General features: G+C 37.6%; 2 protein-coding genes across 2 annotated transcripts; one reads left to right on the plus strand and one right to left on the minus strand.

The window, feature by feature from the left end:
* Positions 1 to 719: 719 nt before the first annotated feature.
* Smp_032240 (hypothetical protein) lies at positions 720 to 3,403 on the plus strand. Its single transcript, XM_018790366.1, has 2 exons — positions 720 to 1,495; positions 2,952 to 3,403. The coding sequence occupies exons 1-2, from the start codon at positions 1,419 to 1,421 to the stop codon at positions 3,289 to 3,291; spliced, it is 417 nt and encodes a 138-aa protein (XP_018646372.1). The 5' UTR covers positions 720 to 1,418; the 3' UTR covers positions 3,292 to 3,403.
* Positions 3,404 to 7,347: 3,944 nt separating this feature from the next.
* On the minus strand, positions 7,348 to 19,077 carry Smp_032250 (family S12 unassigned peptidase (S12 family)). Its single transcript, XM_018790367.1, has 8 exons — positions 19,026 to 19,077; positions 12,885 to 13,247; positions 12,762 to 12,852; positions 12,626 to 12,731; positions 12,472 to 12,591; positions 12,067 to 12,263; positions 10,363 to 10,635; positions 7,348 to 7,702 (listed from the first exon to the last, which is right to left on the minus strand). Exons 2-8 carry the CDS (start codon positions 12,923 to 12,925, stop codon positions 7,529 to 7,531), a joined length of 1,002 nt encoding a protein of 333 aa, XP_018646373.1. The 5' UTR covers positions 12,926 to 13,247; positions 19,026 to 19,077; the 3' UTR covers positions 7,348 to 7,528.
* Positions 19,078 to 19,988: the final 911 nt, after the last annotated feature.

Raw genomic sequence — 19,988 nt, forward strand, 5'->3', positions numbered from 1 at the left:
GGATGGTTTGGCCGTGTATCCATCCCATTGGGCAGTTGATTGGAGGTCTGCATCTTACACTTGTTGTCAGAACATGCTGACGAAGACACTCGCGGAGAAAATACAGTTGTTCTCGAGTGGAAGCCTGCCTTTTGGCAAAATTCTCCCATTTTCAAACAACGAGAAGCGTACTACGCTCATATGATTTTGAGATGGTAGGGAAGATTTGTAGCTCAGGTGGATGATTTTGAGCTGGGTGGTTTGGTCACAGGCTATCCGTCAGCTATTTCACTTGGACGAGGAATGTTTAGGGTACTGTACTCGACTTTGTGAAGACATTTGGTATGTGAGGTTTAAACAACGAGTCCTTGTTTCAAATATAAGGTGGATGCAGTCCCATGGTAGCCAGTGACCAACGATTGGTCCATACGCCATTTGTTCCTTCAGGATACTGAAGCCCATGTGCACCATTGGTGTGAAATCAGGGTTTTCCAGCTGCCATAGGTGGACCTTCAGTGTCCACCAACCCGGTTAAAGCTCTGGACATTCTCTTTTCGTCCTATCAGTTTCGTAAACAACAGTAATGCCACGAGAAGGCAGTGAGTAGGAATACCGTGTCAGTGGTTGTATGTACATGGCCATGTGAGAGCGTTTCGAGAGTGAGAGCTGACTCATTCTACCCTCGGCCTTACCAGGGCATTTGGGGATAACTGGCGTTCCATTGATTTCACAGATTGTTTCATTAACACTAGGCTTTCTGCTGCCGGTGACTCGGATGAGTTAAACTAGCTTCCAATAGTTCTTAGATATAGTTGTTTATTTCAACTACAAAGCACCCTCTAATCATCCATCTTCCTGATCCTGACACAAATCTTGCACAATTTGTGCACGCAGGAACCTAATTTTTTCATCGAACTTTCGATCCACCGTAGTAGACTAGAGTATCTAAAGCACTTTTAAAAAGCATACAGAAACCCATTGCTAAGCGCCCACAGAGTCATACATGATGCTATCCAGTGAACGTGAATCAATTTCGAAGACTACATGATTAAAGGGGTTACGTCAGGATAACCAGTCTACAAAGTGGTGATTCCCTTCACTTTCACATTGAGTTCCAACAAGAAAACTAATTAATGCAATTCAATAACCTTACGTTTTAGCTTGTGGTCTCATCGGGTATTGGATGAGACTAAACACAACTGCGTGAACCTAGCTAGTTAGAGTTCATACCAGGAACTCCAACTTAGTGTTTGAAAGTTCTAGTTTAAAACCAACAGTTCTGCTTATTAATCATTTTGGCTCTATCTTATAACTCGTTCTATGTACAAAGTATTTCTTATTAAATATTGTCGTGCAGTTTATACTTCAGTGCATTTGTTATTTAATGAATTTTGAGTTCTTTATTACTGTTTTACTGCAAAGACCTTAATATATTTCAAATGACCGTCCCAAATGATGTTGCTCTATATGAGCTTGCAATCAAAGCGGGAGTTCCTATGGATAACAAAGTTTTTAGGTATGATGCAGCTTTTTAATTAACATTTCTCTTTAAGTGACTTATATCGGTTTAGTCAGATGGCATTTTATTTCATTTTCTTTGAAATCTAAAGTTTGACTCATGTATATGTCCTGCTTAGTAGACTAGTTCTACAAGCCTAATACATTTTTGGCTCGAAAACTGGCACGGAAATTCAATTTCCCAAAACTTAAAAAGACACGAGAAGATCGCAGACACCTGACCCTTAGTATCTTTGAAACATTCCTTGGAAGTGATAGGATCGTTGATTAAGTAATGACAACGGTCAGCAGAGAGTTGTATGGAAGAAAGTATGTCATTATACAAGATTATGTAGAGCGGTAGTTTTGTGATTGACAAACTTGACTTTCAGCCAACGGATTTTGAGTTTAAATGCCACCTCGCCTGCTTCAGCTTGAGTACCTAAATAGTACGCCTACCCCTCACATAAATTATGAGTGAAAACTAAACTGACAATCTGGTACCTGGCTACTGTACGATTAGTTTTAGTGAAATTGAAACATCTTATTCCGTTTTCCATCTGTAACCAGTCATCCTACCTCGTCAGTTGACGTTACTCAGTGTGGGATATGCTTAAGAAACGGTTAGAAGTGAACAAATCAATCCATTATGCCATATAAGGAAAAGCAAGCTTCTTGATCGGTATTTCGGGGGCGTCTTGTGGTTTGTGGTTAGACGCTATGACTAGTAGAGTTCAAAATAAGTCACAATAAAGCATTCATTCTTTGAAATAAAACCCCAATATTTCATCGTTATTTCACTCTTCCACACGTGACCCTATTTACCTAATTATAATCAAACGATCTAGTAAGGTCGCTCTTTCTAGGTTTAAAGTATGGAAATAATTAAATTTCCGGTAGTATATATCAATAATAAGGAAATAAATAGATAAGGTATGCTTACGTAGATGGATGACCTGGTAATCTCTTCCAGTTGTAAACTAGAAAACACTTTCGGGTATCCATTCAGTGCAATGGGTCTATAAAATACAGTATATAAACCTGTAAGTTGGAAGACTCAAGGGTTTCCAGACAATGACTTCGTATCGTTTCATGACGCCATTGACTGTGGGTCTAATTCTTATGTGGAGGTGTAAGCCCTCCAGTTAATGTCATCAAATTAATTTTAGTTAAAGACCTCAAATGTGACATGATTCACAATTATTTGAAGTGGCCTGAATAGATCTACTCATTATATTCATTTAAATGTTTAGTCGTAGTATTTCATCATTTTTAGATTTCATTCGTTATTTTTGAACTGTATTTCCTAAATTTAGTCATCGACACACTACTTTTGCATGTATCCGCTAGCTGTCAGAGTAGTTTATCTGATTACTGGGTTGTTTATTGAAAAAACGTAATTTTTATGTATAATTATTATCGATTATTATTTGTTGTTTTGATAACATTTAACTTTCCATATCTTTTTCTATTAGAAGAGTATATGGCTTGATTGCACTGGGTTGCAGTCCAGATGTCATTTTTTCAATGTTAAAATATCTCACATCTGTGCATTTAAACAATTCTACAGAATTAGTCGATCATAATTCAATATCCAATGTTAGTACAACTACTAGCAGGAGTACTGGACAACATCATCAGGTGAATAGATCGGAATTCGTGGCAAGTCGAAATTTAGAATCACGACAAAGTTTTCGTAGTACTTTTAGTGACTGTGATCAATATCTTAATGGACAGAATTATGAATTATGTAAAATGCTACCAAATAAACCGAGAGTTTCACAACATCATCCACATTCAAAACCAAACTTATAACACTATACTACGAACTAGTATAAGTATATTGTGTCAAGATTTTATGTTTTTTACAGTCAAACTATTTTTAATTCATAATGTTGGCTTTTTTCAAAAATGTATTATTGTTTATAAAGGCTTTATTTTGTACCTCCTACATCAATTAGTTTATTCAAGAGATCTGATCATAAATATCTCTACAAGAAAAAACGGTATTCTACAGAACAACATGCTATGCTTCGCTTCTCATTCAAATAAACGAGGAGAAAAGTATTCACCTCATTCATTATAACCGAACAGTTATAGTCAACGGTCTGGCCTAAATGTTTGTCAAATCACGTTATACTACGTCGACATAACAAGCGAAAAGTAACAGGATAGATACCTAAATTTAAAGTAATAGCAGTAGTACCAATAACAGTAGGGAAGATTAAGGATCGAAAATGTAGTCCAAAAATAGAATGAATTCATCGAATACAAAGTCTAGACTCGAGCAAAAAAGGACGAATGTCATAGCAGAATAACATGAGTTCACTTGTTTCGTGGTTTCTCTTCAACTGCTTACAACCTAAAACCATAGTATTAATCATTAAAATGAAGCAAGTGTACATAATCTACACCGAAAATGTCTAGAATAAATTGAGTCAATATGTGGAGATAGGGAAGTTTATGGAGACGCTTATTTATAAGTTAGATATATGAATATTCTAGAAGAGGATGGAGATGAGATAATTCTTGAAATCGAAGGTAGATAATGTAATATAGACCAGCTGAGTGAAGCTCAAAAATAAGAATGAAGATACTAAAAATTTTAGTTAGAATTTACGGGAAACAGTCCTACTTAATCTTAAAAAAATAAGGTTAGCAGGGCAAAACAAGATTGATAACTGTTTTTTTTGAGGATGCATAAATTGCGTCCAAATCGTTTGACTGCAACAGATTCGGAAAAGAGTTATGGTTTCGACTCCCTTTGTTTATTTTAAAAGATTGTGAAACTTAAACATTATGTTGAATGTCGAGCAAATGCATTGTTGAAAATTTCTTGTCCGTCAAGTCTCAAATTTTATAGAATACTCAGATGCTGATACAAACCCTCCTTTCTGTTCTTCTGGTGTGTGTGCTTTAAAAAGTACATGTAACTTCGTTTAAACTAGACGTTTCTGATTGAGATTATGTGTACTTGTTTCGTTCTAATGATTAATACTATGGTTTTTGGTTATAAGCAGCTGAGGAGAATCCACGAAATAGATGAACTCATGTTATTCTGCAAAGATATTTGCTCTTTATTCAAATTTATAAATAATTCATATAATTGTATGAAAAGTCTAAAATATTAAGTTAGGAAAAGTGATTACACTTGTGTCCTTGCGACCGATCCTGAGTGAAATCATTCAACATTTTCAACCACTGGACATAATCTTGCTGATCCTAATCAAGTAATCTCCAATTACAAACATGGTTCAAACCAACTGTCAGTGACTTCATTAACTGATGTCACGTTTCAGGTAATCCGCCCCTAATTTCTTATTACTCTTACATCAGCCATAATGGCTCACTAATAGGTGGCGGTCGAACATACATTACATCCCGACTACCTCAATCGATGAACATTCATTCTCATCAGCTGACTTGTGTTGTTCGCCTAGTACCCTGGATCTAACCTCAGCATTAATCGCTCAGTATTATCAACACATAGACAATGCTCGCACAACATTCATGTCAAATACTAGTAAAATACGATTGTCCTCTATTTTGCAAAGCCACGTTTCACAGCCAATAGAAGAGAACTGTTGTGCAATGAATTTATCTTTTGGTTGTTAAAGACATCTAGACTAACTCAAAATGTGACATAGGTTAGGAAATGTCGATCTAGGTTTGTGAATTCGTGTTGGGATTTCTCCAGCCATCAACCCACCAGGACCGATAAGATTTCTGGAATAGGGGTTGTGATCTGGAGGCTCAACTGCTTATCGTACTATAGACATAATAGCAGAACAGTCTTTAAGAAATATTTCGCATTTATGGGGAGAGGAACGCACCTTAAAAATGTTTGGGTTATTATTCGAGATGTTCAGAAGACTGGATTATATTGATGACAGTTCATCATACGTTCTGGTCTATCCAATTGTGTTCGAGTAAAGAGCATTCAGACCATCCACATCGATACACATTCTAATAAGGCCACAAAACCCCCTAAGTCAGTGGAGTCAAATGCTCCCTTAAGATTGGGGAGCGCGGTTTAATACAGGCGTCAGTATACATCTGTATTCTAAAACGTGGTGGTTAGAGATTTCGTCAAAACATCTACGACCATGTCTGAAAACTGCTCAGTTTCCCTGAGTTTGTTATTTTCGACCTAAATCCTGATGCCGATTGATTATGAGACATACTTTGAACAATATTTTTCAAAGTGATTCCTCTGTGGGTAGCGCAAGAGGATTTAAGTCCTTTGCTATTGGTTGGAATGGTCAAAGTTCGAGACCAGTCAAATGAGATTACGTATAAGCACTAAACTCTAACTAATATTCCAGACAACTTAAACAGACCATCACCATTAAAGTTAGCCTGTCAGGTTGTGTTGCTTTCATTCAATTTCGGTTTAATATGGCCCTTTTAGGCCAGCTAAGAGCTGGAGGACGTATGCCAATTCTGTATCCAAGTTGCTTAAAGAGGGGAAACAGATGTCACATGGAAACTTTCTTATTGATTGTGGGTGAATTGAAGTACTAAAAGTGTATTTTCGACTGTTATACGCTTATAGTTTCTCTTTTTGGTTGCTTACTCACTGCTTCATGAAACTTTAGTACCTAAGAAAAAAGTTGAACAACGACAAATATCCCCTTAAGTTTAATGTTGTATGGTCATCATATTATTATTCCTTTCCAAGCCAATAAAGTACAAGAATTTGAATATTGGTCAGTTTTCCCGAAGTTCATACTGATATGAAGAGCCTGACGAGGTCAGTCGATGGCAATCAGAAGCGACCTAAAGAACAAATGCATTTTACTGGCTAAGAAACGGGTCAATTCCTTAAGGATTAGAGTGGTATATATGTATATGAATGAGTATTTGTACGTTTTATTCGATGGTCCAGTACACTTCCTCTCTCAAGTAGTCAGTTGGGGAGGAGGGTTAGCGCGCGGCACACCGTGTATCAGTACTAGATCTTGGACACCACCCGTCACAACACATACAATTTAATATCGTACGCTTTGTTAATGTAACCACATACTAGGACAGTAAAAATACATAGAGTAGACGGAATACTGTTATTACTGTCTTCGTCTCGGGGAGAGCATACCTACTCGTAACCAAGTCTTTTTATCCAATATTATAATTGTTCCTAAAACTGCCAGGTGTGTAGAAGCTCGAAAGTTATAAACCAACACTAAACCTGGGGTAAGGGTAGCGAGATAAGAGTAAGGTTTATGGATAGGATGATCTATTTTAAGAGCTATCACCTGTTGTCTAAAATAACGACTATGAATGCTGTCTATTTGACAAATCCTTATTTACTCGCTAACATTTGTTATGGACGTAATTTTCATGATTATTATGGTAATTAACAAAAGAAAATCAGTAACATCATTCTGTTGTTATTGAAAAAAGAAATCTATTAAAATCAAGCTATCTAGCTCATTCATCGTTCTCTAAATGAAAAGAACGTACTTGTTAGAACAAGTAACTCTTTGAGACATTCACCGGAGATTAGTTTATCCATCAGTATTCGCTTTGCTATTTCTTTCGTAATTCTAGAATGGTGACAATAATTATTTCTTATTATCCATCGTTTAGTCCTAACAGGGAAGATGCAATTTGAGTGAATGGATCTGATAAACACTATCATCCCACATTTAGACAGAACTGAGTGATGAGTATTTAGTTTACTGAACTTACAAGTTTAAATGAATATCGTTTTTGCTTTAAGTGTAATTTTCTCATGAAACCGAGAATAGTTAATGAATGAATAAAGGATAATAAATTAACACTAAACTATCACGGATATAACCAACATGTAGGAATTATAATAAGTCAAATACTATTCGGTAGAATTGAGAAGACATTAAGCGAAAAATAAAAAGGTATTTTTTTATTTACCAAGTTTAAATGCAACAATTAACTTCAACAGATCATATAAATCGTGATCAATTATAAAAAAAATATACACATTTGGTTTATATCTTTAAAAGACATCCCAAAATATTGAATAGAACTTATTGTACCAGTCTTTTTTCAATGGATGCTACGAGACCTGAGACTATTCCTTGATGCAAGAATAAACAGAATCAATCAAAGAATTTAAAATAAAATCCTTGTTAAGAGATCGAGCATGTGCATGATTAGTCACATAGGCCCATGTTAGTTGTAGCTGAGGATCAATAAAAACTCCTTGACCAAGAATATCATCCCACATGCCAAACATTAAGGTATTCTGTACAAAATAGGGAATGAAGATAATTTATTTAACAAATAACAGTATGGAATAAACAGATAATAATACAAGATAATACTGAATTGACTTGTGCATATAATTTACTTGACAACGATTTATACTTTAGTAGCATACTATGCTCAAAACAGGCAAGAAAAACATTGACATGGTTCCACAATATATAAATATATATATATATCAGTATAATTTAAAAAGTGTATGTATAGAATTAAAGTGAGTTCTGACACTCTACATAGCACATTGTCAACCTATTTACTACGTCTCTAATTTTATAGTATAAATTTTAAAAGCTTGTAATCCTGATTAAACTTTACACTTAATAAGACAGAGAATGAGCGTTCATGGTATCACTGGCACGAGAATAACAGAACACCTACGAACGTTTCGAAACAAAGTAACATCAGTTCAGCCAACAAGTACCACCACGAGCGATATGAAAAGAAATAGTTCTTTTACTAGATATTTACCCTACTCTCTCAACAAAAAGCGATGTTACTGTACATTATATGGTATAACTTAGTGATAATTGACGTTGAACAGCAGAAAGCAAAATATATTTTAGGGTAAAATTACTAATAGCGAAAAAATGACAATTATGAATGAGTCAGTCTGCTAGTACAACGCTTGTTAACAACTTTCTAGCCAGTTTCTATAATTTTGATGAAGTTTTGTTCGCTGAGATGAATGGTTTGGTCGTGGAGCTTTCTTCGTTATTCTGAACGACATCATCAGCACCAACTTCAGGTACAAGTAATGTGTTCGAATTTCTACATATATGACTCACAGCTGTCCTGAAAACCTCGACGTTGATTGGTTATTGTTGACGTTAAACCTGTCGTTGTTTACTTCTTTACTTTGGTTGTATCTCCCATATGTTTGAATTTTGGTCCTGTATTTGTCTATAATTTTTCAGATTGGTTGATAGATTGGATCGATTTCAGTGTGCTTGTGTGGTGTTTATATGAATCAATGATTTCTTTGTATTGATGACTGTTTTGATTTTGAATTCCAAATACACTACATTCGTTCGTGCTCATCTAATACTTCTTGGTTAAATTAAGTTATTGCTGGGATTACTAGTTTATACTATAATTCAAATACTCGTAAACATCACAGTTTGTTCATTGCTGATTGACCTGAGTGCCAAGCTTTAGAATTACCTCTATCCAAAATCTCAACATTTTTCCAGTTGAATGCGTGTCCACATGCATTGATGTAAGTGAAATTACGTCGTGGTGTTTGACCGCTAGTTGAAGTTTATGAAGACGAAGATAAAGAGGGAGTCCGCTTCGACCGATGTAGTTTTTTCGCAGTTGTAACAATTTATTTTGCAGATGATGCTCGATTTTTCTTCTTCTGTCATTTCGTCTTTTAGTTTGCATAGGATTGATTGAAGTGGTTTGTGTGCTACACCTATTCCGAAGGGCTTCAACAATCTCGTTGTAGTTTTTGATATGCCTTTTATGTATAGTAGGATTATTTTTTTGTTGGTTTCTGTACTTGACTTTGTTTCTGATGATGCATTTTGCTGGTATTTTTCGATGAAGTTGATTGGGTAGCCTTTCTTTTGAAAGATGGTCTTTAGGTATTTTTTTTATTTTTTTGCGCTTCAAGTGTGTTCTCGCCCTCTTGAACAGAGTTTGTATGCAGTTGATTTTCTGAGCTCTTGGGTTGTTGTTGCTGCTGTAACTGAGAATTTGACCTGTGTGGGTCGGCCTTCCGACATACTTGAGTCTCCAGTTTTCCTGTGTCAGTTCTAGTGATTAATACATCTAAGAATGGTAGTTTGTAGTTCAATTCCTGTTCTATTGTGAACTTGATGTCATCAGAGACGTTGTTGATCAGACTGTAGGTGTTTTCCGATTAGTCCTATTCAAGAATGAAGAATGTGTCGTTCACATAACGAAACCAAATTTTTGGCTTGTTCGTCGGTAAGATTGAGGCTTTCAGTCTCTGCATCACTGCTTCTGCAATAAGTCCTGATATCGGTGATCCCGTCGGTGCTCCTTTCGTTTGTTTGTAGATTTTGTTGTTGAATTGAAGTATGTTGTTAGGTATAAACCGATGAGTTCCAGTAAACTTTGGCTTTAAACCTATGTAGACTTTGCGAGATCTGTGTCGTTGGTGAGAAGCAGGGATAGAGTTTCCTTTGCTAAGCTTGGTTCAATTGAGGTGAATAAGGCTGTTACATCGAAGGATATTACCAGCTCGTCATTGTTGATTTGAATGTCCTTAATCTGACCCAGTAATTGTATGGGGATAAAATCAGAATTTAATCATCTCAAGGGCTTAAGTAAAATTATTAGATGTAAACATATTTATCCGGAATAGTTCATCCAAGTGAAAACATTTACAGCAGAATGATGTGTTGAGACCGAGATTTAAAATTGACTTTATTGTACCATATTTTCTAATATCTAGTTTGTTCGGAGCACGCAAAATTACTGTTAAGTCGAAACTGCATTTCTGCCTCGTGGAAGGTGGCACCACCCTGACCTCCTTTAGAATATCTACTAATACATGTAGTGAACCCATTAATTCCATCGTCCTGGATAGTCATTTGATGCTTGAACTGAAACTACATTATACTATAATCTAATGTAAATTTTTCTCACAACTACTAATCAAATCAACAGTACCTTTGGTGAATTCGTGACCATAAAGCCTGCCGAACTGAGTTTTAAATACCGGTGAAGAACTGGATCATAAGAAGATGTATTAACAACCTGTAGCATCCAATTTCGTATCGACTTTTTGAAGACGAATGGTATATTGTCTGATACCGTCGTATTCGTTAATTTATCTGAGTTTTCCAAAAGAGTAAACAGACGAGCCAGATTTCGTGCGTTTGTGAACAGGTGTGATGAAACCAGTGGGATTTCCAAAAGATCAGGGTTCCAATTATAATAAAGCTGCACATAAAAAAGAAAGAAAACTAAACAATGAACAAATAATAGTCTATTCATTGAATGGTTGTTTAAAACAACCTGATTACTACACTAAATCTCATTGCTGCACGACTGGTATAACAAATCTAATCATGCATGTACAGAGAATTGTACATCAGGAATGATACAGTATATTGCAATAAATTTAGTTAATGTATATGAACAGTCAAGAACAAATCAACAGCTACAATAGACAAGTCAAAAGCCATTGATAATTTAATTTCCAAAGGAAATTGGATAAAGAGACAACTATTTTGAATATCGACTGGAAGCCTAAACGGTGTGATGACAAAAACCCGACATTTCTGCATAGAAACCTAAGATGTGGAGCAAAAACATGTATTCAGTCAGTCAACTACAACATAGGACCAGGCACACATATATATCGGTCCAAGTTGCCATACCTCGTTGGCACAACAAGATGAACACCAAATTCATAGTAGTTAATTTAGTGGTTGTAGTATATAAAAGATAGGTTGTATATAAGGATATAGTATAGGAAGGAAAAAAGTTATGAAGCAATTTTAATCTTAAGGTTTAAGGGAAGATAAAGAGTGTATACACCTATGCCATTGTGGTCGATTCTGAGCCATGTCACATAGAGTCTCCAACCATTGGTTACGATAGTCACGCGGACCCCAACCAGGTAGTCTGCATCTGCCAACATGGCTCAGACTAGAAGTTAGTGACTTCAAGCACTGATGCCATGTTTTGGTTTGGCCGCCCTAACTCTTTTCCAACCATCCCCTACACTAGTCAGCATAGCGCGTCGTGGTAATCGGTGTTCAGGCATACGTAACACGTGGCCTAACCATCTCAGTCGATGAAGATTCATCACCTCATCAACTGATTTACCATCATTTCCTAATACCCTGCGTCGAACCTCACTATTACATGTATTAAACAAAAGTTGTCACAAATCACATTAATATGGTCAGAAATGTAATCACATGGAAATCAAAATCGTGAAATAACAATATCAATAGAGGTGAGAACTAAAGACAGAAAATTTTTTTAGGATAATATAACTTGGGGCCTACAGGAAGATCACGATCAATTTTCAACCATGTTACCCGGGATCTCTAACCATAAGCTATAATTATTTAGTGGACCTGGATAAGAACGTCTGTATCATCTAATGCAGCTGAAAGCAATAGTTATTAATTTGATGAACTGATACAATCGCGCAGTGGGCAGTATACGACCCGTTAGCACAGTAGTAGATATGAAGTTACTACAATATTTAGCGTTTGAAGTCTGCACCATCTTGATATGCTATCTTGGAATATAGTCGTGCTAAGAATATTTAACTGCCTCGAACATAAAAAGGAATGTATGTTTCACTATGAGACTTATCATTAGAAATAGGGTAATTGTGATGATAGACCTGCTTACCTCATAATCATCAAACACGTTCAACGCCATATTTCGCTCTTTTGAGTACGGAAGCCAACCAGCAGTGACCAGATTTTTCCACGGATATGTCACGTCTAAATGTAAAATGGCGCTAAATACACTTAAAGCATTGGCGTGATATGTTCGTGCAACACGATATAGTTGGGTACGTGGAATCCCAATAAGCATATCTAAACCTTAAGTACAGTATGAATGAAGGAAATCGGTTTATAAAACAGTTTACAAGAATATCTTGAACAATAGAATTTCCATGTATTAAATTTTGCACACAAACTAATGCTGAATAATGATTGGAAATGAAAATCACCGTGTAGCAATCTAAAGACAGTACAAATAGCAATTATTTTTCGTTGGTTTCATAAACAGTTTATTCATACTGCTTACCAAGAGGCCATGCGATTTCTTCCATGAAATAACGTGCCAGTGTCCGTTTCTTGTGGTCTACTTTGCGCACGATTGCATCAGACAATAAGGCCATTGAGTGTAGATGAAACACTTGAGTTCCTTTACAACGGTTATTATTGATTATTAGACTTACGTGGTAGGACAGGAGGTATCTGATTAATGATGTCATTCAGCGCATTCCTGTGGTCATCTCTCCATTTAGCTAGGGATGCGTGACCTACAAAGTATGGAAAACCGGACTTTTTATATCAGTAAGCGTTATCAAATACCTGATGCGTGAGTAAATCAGATACAGTAACATTGGCAACCACGAATTGAGGAAGATAATGTTGTATCGAAGATTCAATATCCAGAAGTTCGCTGAAATGATAAGATGGATACTTCACTCTTACTCTTGGTACAACTTAGCGAATGAGAAAGGAACAACAACCATAGACACAGTGAACAGTTGGCTAATAGTTGAAGTTACCCATGGCAGTCGAAATCGTTTATCTACATAACCTCCAATCGTATCGACAACATGTTCCCCACGATAGTAGACAGAAAAAGAAGAACCAAGTTCATTGTTTTTCTGTATTTGATCTCTAAAATATACACGTTATATTAACTTACTTATAAACATGGATTGCGTGTTTAAATTGAGTAGAACTTGACCCACTCATTTGTGGTTGCAAATAATTAAAAAGTGAATATAAATATCCCAATACAAAGCATGATATACCCAGAATAATACCAAGCCAGGCTGAGAAATGGATCTGATGAATAAAAATAAATACATTTATAGCAGGTGAAAAATTGTGCGAAATTTCCACACCTTTAACTCTGTGTACAGTACAGCTATCTAAGCTAGATATATTTTTTGCCTGGATTATTGCAGAACCATAATGAACGGAACAAATTAGCAACTAACTAGGGATATATTTCTGTCATAAAAAGTTAGGTATTGTATTGTTTACGTGATAAAAATGAACCAGAATGTAAATGCTAGTTTACTTAATCATGTTAACAAAGAGAAAGACCGGTATCATACGACAATTCCCATATTTGTTAGTCACTGAGTGAAAGATTATTTACTAAGGAGTAGAATTAAGAGGATTTAATACAATAATATTCTTGACAATTTCGGATAAAATTCGCTTAACACATAGACTTTGGGAACATTATCGGTTTAAATAATAACTATCTATTCATAAAATGAGAACTTGTAGTGTTTTCTAATCATGTTACAAGCAAGTACAGCCACGAAATTCCCCAAACTACGTGCTCTTTGTTAGCAGCCTACTTATCAGCACAGTATGAGTTAGCTAGAAGACATTTGAGAGTTAAGATGTCATGATTGATGTAATTTAAATAGCTATGTATTCGTCCCCCGAAAATTTTTGTGAATGCTTAACAAGTCCCCAAGCATTTGGTTTTGAGTATTGTATGAAAATGTAGTCTACATATCATGACAAACCACATAAGCAGATCTGCTAGCACACAGAAAATAAGTTGACAGATTCTAAATAATACCTAGTTATAAGTGGGTAGACATATACTGAGAGGGATGGTTCGATGCGATTAAGCCAACAACTCGAAATTTTGTGCAAAATGTCGACGATAAATATCGTTCACATTAATAATTTGAGGTTAGTAGTTATATTTATTTATTTAATCACATATATATTGGTACAAAGGGCACCGGATACATATGCACCACACAAAATAATGAGAATGGGAGGAGAAGGAAGAAGATGCGTATATATAAAAGAAGGAAAAAAAGAGAAGAGTAATGATGGGGGGAACTGAAATGTACAACCAGAAGAGCTCTCTGAGTTAAGAAAGTTATAGCCACTCTTTATGAAGAAAGTAAAAGAAGGTTGCAGCAGGATCGCCACTGGCTTCTATTCTGAGCCATATCTGATAACGTCTCTAGCTACTGTGTTGCACCATCTCTCGGACCCCAGCCAGGGAGTCGTGAAGGACCAACAGAAGCTAGCCCTTTGCAGCTTTCTTTCATACCACGACACCATGTCATACACTGACCTCCTCTCCGCTTTTTCCAACCAGTCCCAGCGTTGGCAAATAATGCACGACGTGGAAGTCTCTGGGACGACATTCGTAAAACATGTCCAAGACACCAAAGTCGGTGTTTCAAGATGGTGACACCAATTGAATTATTGTCTCTGCGCTCGAACACACGATGCCGAACCTCTGCATTACTAACATGGTGTTGCCACTGGATGTCAGCAATCCTTCGGAGACAACGATGATCGAACACAGAGAGTCGTCTAACATCCTCAACTCGGAGAGGCCAGGTTTCACAAGCATAGAGCAAAACTGCTCTCACTGACGCGTTGTAGATCCGACCTTTTACAGCCAGACTAACATCACGAAGGCGCCAAAGATGGCCCAGATTGGCACTTGGAGGATGCAAAGCACATACCGTACCTGCGGACACTGATTGCCAACTGATTAAGTGCGGATTGCATGCCTTGGGCATTATCGCACAGTAAGACAATATCATCCGCATACTCAAGGTCGAGAAGTCGTTCTCCAGGCGGCAGATCCACACCGCCATTACTTACATCCAGGTTAGTAGTGAAGAAAGTTGAATAAGTCAGTCAACAAAATGATCTCATGTGCTGAAACATGTTTGAGGGAGGTTTTCAACCCCGTCGCCAACATCGTGGAAGACTTATTCTGGAGGAACTTGGGAAGGGTTATTGCTGGTCTTAGTGGTGTAGGAGCGTGATTGCAGAGCCCAAGATACAACTGCTTAATGCCGGTCGCGCACGACACTTTTACGAGAAGTCTTTGATGTGTCAGCACCTCACTCCAAAAGACCTTACTGCCGTGAGGAAAGGCAAAGTGTGATAGTATTAGAGTCGACCTTGTCTAACCCCATCCCTCTTTCATAGGAAGGCAGCATCGTTATCAAGCACCTTACTATTGTTAAACCCTTCTACAGCTAGCATTATGTCTGTCTGCGTCTTATTGGACGTAGGAAAGACGTTGTAAGGAAGCCTCTTAAAGTTCTACTTCATGATAGCTACGCTAAGAATATATTTCAGGAACTAGAAAAACAGTTAGGCAGACATGTAAGTTATACCCATCCCGAGGCAGCGTGGAATGACATCCGAAAAGCTGTGGAAACAGCAGTGATATCTGCTAGTACGGTAAACCATAAGGTTAGGGAGAAACACTGGATCTCAGCAGCATCTACCGCACTGATAGATGCTCGAAAACTCATCCCATCTGTCTCTGAACATAACAAAAAGCGGAGTCAGCTTAGACGTAGGCTAACAAGTAGCCGACGCAATGATCGCGAACAGTGGTGGATCAAGAAAGCAAGAGAGATGGAAAAGGTAGCGGAAATAGCAGACAACTGTCCAGACTTGTTAAAGAGACCGGCATTAGGACTGAGCTATGTTGGTAGGTGTAGACTACCTGGTTGGGATCCGCGAGATGATAGCAACCGATGGTTAGAGACCTTGAATGGCATGGCTCAAAATCGTTTGCAATGGAGAAAATGCATCCACTCATTGCGTTCTCCCAAATTCTAATCTTCTGAATTCTTCATGCCCCTGTCTTTGTTCTCCTTTCAAATTTATTTCACTGGATTATATTCCTTGAATAACATCTTCAAACCATAATCTTCCCGAATAGTGCTTTTATTCTTACTACCTCTATCAATATGAGATTTGAATCGACAACTGCCTGTCTGTGTTAATGTGGTATGGCAACTAGAACTGATGTACGTACGTACGTACGAAGTTCTACGTTGTGACTGACTGACAGCAAGCAGCACGATTTCGCCCTTGAACCCTACTTTGCTGCTTTTAGTTTACAACCGACATGCCTGGCATCGTAGAATCTAAAGGAATGTGTTCCAGCCCTGGTACGACCGAGAGTGGGGAGAGTCCGCTCTCCCTCTCGAAATGCTCTCACATGGCCAGCGAATATATAGCCTCTGCCAGGGAAGTCCTACTCACTGCCTACTCGTGGCATTACTGTTGTTTACGGAATTGAGAGGACGAAAAACGAATGTCCGGCGCTTTAACCGGGTTGGTGGACAAGGCTAGTCCACCTAGGGGAGTTGGAAAACCCTGATTCCAAACCAATGGTGCACATGGGCTCCAGTATCCTGAGGGAACAAATGGCGTACGAATCAATCGTTGATCACCGGCTACCATGGGACTGCATCTCCTTACGATGTTCCACTGCCTTGTGGATCAGATCTTTCGGTCAAAAGCTCCGGGTGTGGGCCCCTAAGAAAACCACCTGCTTCAGTTTGGGCACCTGGGCAGTATCACAACCCTCACACAAATCGCATGAGATTTGTGAGGCGCATATGTATCTGGTGCTTCCTTGTACCAATATTTATGTGTTTAAATAAATAATAATAAATAAATATGGTTCGGTTGAATCACGATGGCAAGCCCGGCCACCACAGTGATGTCACAGGTGCGGACGGGAAAAAAAGTTAGACGAGTTCCGATAGGAAGCATAAAAACTGGAATTGACAGTTAGAGACACCATTATGTCATTTGAAAATATTACCACAGCTTACATCTGACTGGTTTGCGACTGCTGATTGTCCTAGCTTATAATAAAAGACAGAAATCCTCTTATGATATCCACATAGGAAACAGTTCGGTTAACATAGAATATAAATACTCTCACAAGGCTCGTAAAAACCAGGCCTGTCTCAAAGCTTAGCATGAATGTATTGACCAAGTTTTAGAGTATAGTCATACTTATCGATGCTAGATTATAACCGTATTTTTTAGTCTTTAAGGAGCATCTGACTGTTAAGACATTCTGTGGCAGTATTTATCATCGAAGGGTTTTCAAAGAAGTACATAAATAAAAGGAAGGAAGACCTTACAACCAGAGACGGAAATTCGTGGAATAAGGTTAAGTGTGTATTTTTAGGATCGACCTTTTCTAACTTCACCTTTCCTTTGCGGGAAGGCAACATTGCTTTCATGCTGGTTGTCTGAATGAAATACCTTGCTGCTCTCACACCTCTGTATAGTCAGTAGTGCGACTTCGCCTTTGGACCTTGGGTTTGCTGTTTTTAGTCCTACTGCTCTTCAACCGACCTGTCTTGCATAGTAGAACCTTGAGAAACGATTGTTCCAGACAGTATAGCTCGATTAGTTCATTACGATTACCATTTCAAGGTAGTAGCAATGGTCGGCCTTCCCCTAAATGCAAAATGCTGCTTCATAATAGACCTACATCGACGCCTAAATTAGTTTGGAGTGAAATAGCAAACAACAGAAAGATTATTGTAATATATAGGATCAACCTGGAGCCGTTCTAGTGTTACTGACGATCCCAAGCTCGGACACAAGTGGGGATCGTCGGACATCGCCATCCCGAAAAAAGAACCTTTTTAAGAAACCAGTGACCAGCATTAAATGGTAGATTACCCTTACAACTTTACAAAAATGGTTGCTGTTTATCATTATCTATTTATCTGTTGTGTCATCATAATTTGCATGTGTTTGCAAATAATGTGTGTAAGGGATTAAATAATTTTTTAACAAAGTAAAAGATGTTATGGAACAGAACACAGTCTACATTATAAAGAGTCTAAAACACGCTATTGATGTTTCAGCAAGGTTGCTTAGACGCGTTTTTTGCCTTACAGTTTGGATCCTAAATCAAGAAACGTAGGCACCCCGTACATGGATCGATATAAATACTTAAAAAGTGCAGTGATGGGAAATATTTTAGTGACTTGAATATCACTACAGGTCTCGAAGCACTTGAACTTGAGTACCGAGAGGTGAGGAACGTATGCGAAACGGGCATAACTTTCTCGTGCTGACTAAAATAGTACATGATAGCCTCACCTGTCTAAAACGACAGTTCCATTATAAGTTAGGACGAGGGCGAAACGAAGTAATGGAAACAATTTTACAATCATATGAAAATTCAGAGACCATAATTTCCCGATCTCACTATTTCGGGGAAGCCTCTATAGAAAATTTCAAGAAAATCCTAGAGAAGTGGCTCCTCCAAGTATTAAGGGAGACTGCCAACTGTCATTGAACTTTGAGGAAAACCCCGAATTCTCCCCAAAATCGGGAGATTATGTTATGGACGTGTAGTGCTGCTAACGTGACGCTAAGAAAATTTAACTATTTTCTAGAGATAATAGGCTGGCTGAGGCTATAATTTATGGACGACCTCTGAGCAACGCTAAAATAACCTTGATTATGCCATCTACTTACTAGGTTAAAATGAGGGTTATAAATTAGTGCGAGGAATTAGGATTAAGAATTATGATTGAACGTTAGTGTTAGAGATTATATTTAATGTTTTCATCACGAACTGACATCAGCTATAATGCCAAAATGGTATTTAGTCAAATGAGTGGATGAATCTCGCTCTAAAGTCTAAGACCTGCTATCTTGAATCTCATTGGTTCGTCCACAAATTATAGTCTCGCCAAAGGCTGTTATAAAATATTGTAGAAAATAAGGATTAAAAATTAGTAGACAGGGTTATGAATTATGGCTAGAGAATTCATCACATACCGACATCAAGGCGCGGTAAAAATCAGATCCTTTCAAAGTCGCCCGCCGTTTCGTTTCTATAACCTTGATCGGCCTGACAGGAGGTTGTCATTCCGTATTTCAATTGCTGAGGGTCTGTTGGGTGTCCGTTGGGTTACACAAATATCAGCTTTCCTCACGTGTAAATGGTATTTTTCTGCAGTAAAACCACGAAATCATTGCGAAAAACATTGATTTAGCTCCCTCTTGTAGTGCACACGTTGGGCCGATTGTTGCATTGTAAGCTCAATCATTCTTGAAATATAATCTGTATAGTTCATCATGTTCTTAGACATTTCAGTCGATCGAAGATAGATAAGAGGCAAAAGTTCCATAATAACATAACAATTCCTTTGTCAAGACGAAGCAAACAATATGTACAGATTCGTTATCAGAATCAAATTCAATAAGTAACTTAAATAGCGGCTGACAGGATGTACCTATAATTGTCTTACTTGTTACAAACAATGTTCTTCATCTTTTAACCCTCCTAGAGTTTCATTCGATTATTTGGTGTTGACAAATAAACTGCAGGCATTAAGTAGACTGATTCAAAATCTTCAAGTAGTGATATAAAATCTGAGGAAAATCCTATTGCAACGTTCATATTACTATTAGCAATTCACTGCTTACGTACAATAAAGATATCACTGATAAGCATTATTTAGATATTACTCTTCAGTCTGCATTAGAATCTTATTTTCAATTTGATCGGTGATTTCGAATTCTCATAGTTGAAAGCGTGAGTCAATTGAAGCTAGACCACCATGGAAAACCTGGAAACACTGGACGGCCGTTTCGTCCTATTATGGGAGGAGGAGTCCCATAATAGACCACGTTGTTTAAGTGGACTTATTTAGCTGAAGGCTTTCGGTCATGCATCCGCACCAGACAGGTTGACAACACGGCGTGGGACACAGCTCATACGTTTCATTAGCCAGCTCA

Source organism: Schistosoma mansoni (genome assembly GCF_000237925.1).
Source record: "Schistosoma mansoni, WGS project CABG00000000 data, supercontig 0125, strain Puerto Rico, whole genome shotgun sequence".
NCBI classification, from domain to species: Eukaryota; Metazoa; Platyhelminthes; class Trematoda; order Strigeidida; family Schistosomatidae; genus Schistosoma; species Schistosoma mansoni.

Excerpts from the sequence above, each read along its gene's own strand:
- Smp_032240 (XM_018790366.1), top strand. The coding sequence starts at position 1,419 with ATGACCGTCCCAAATGATGTTGCTCTATATGAGCTTGCAATCAAAGCG. Across the intron at positions 1,496-2,951 it reads ATGGATAACAAAGTTTTTAG|AAGAGTATATGGCTTGATTG; the intron begins GTATGATGCAGC and ends TTTTTCTATTAG.
- Smp_032250 (XM_018790367.1), bottom strand. The coding sequence starts at position 12,925 with ATGGTTGTTGTTCCTTTCTCATTCGCTAAGTTGTACCAAGA. Across the intron at positions 12,592-12,625 it reads GATACCTCCTGTCCTACCAC|GAACTCAAGTGTTTCATCTA; the intron begins GTAAGTCTAATA and ends ACCGTTGTAAAG. Across the intron at positions 10,636-12,066 it reads ACGTGTTTGATGATTATGAG|CTTTATTATAATTGGAACCC; the intron begins GTAAGCAGGTCT and ends TTTTATGTGCAG.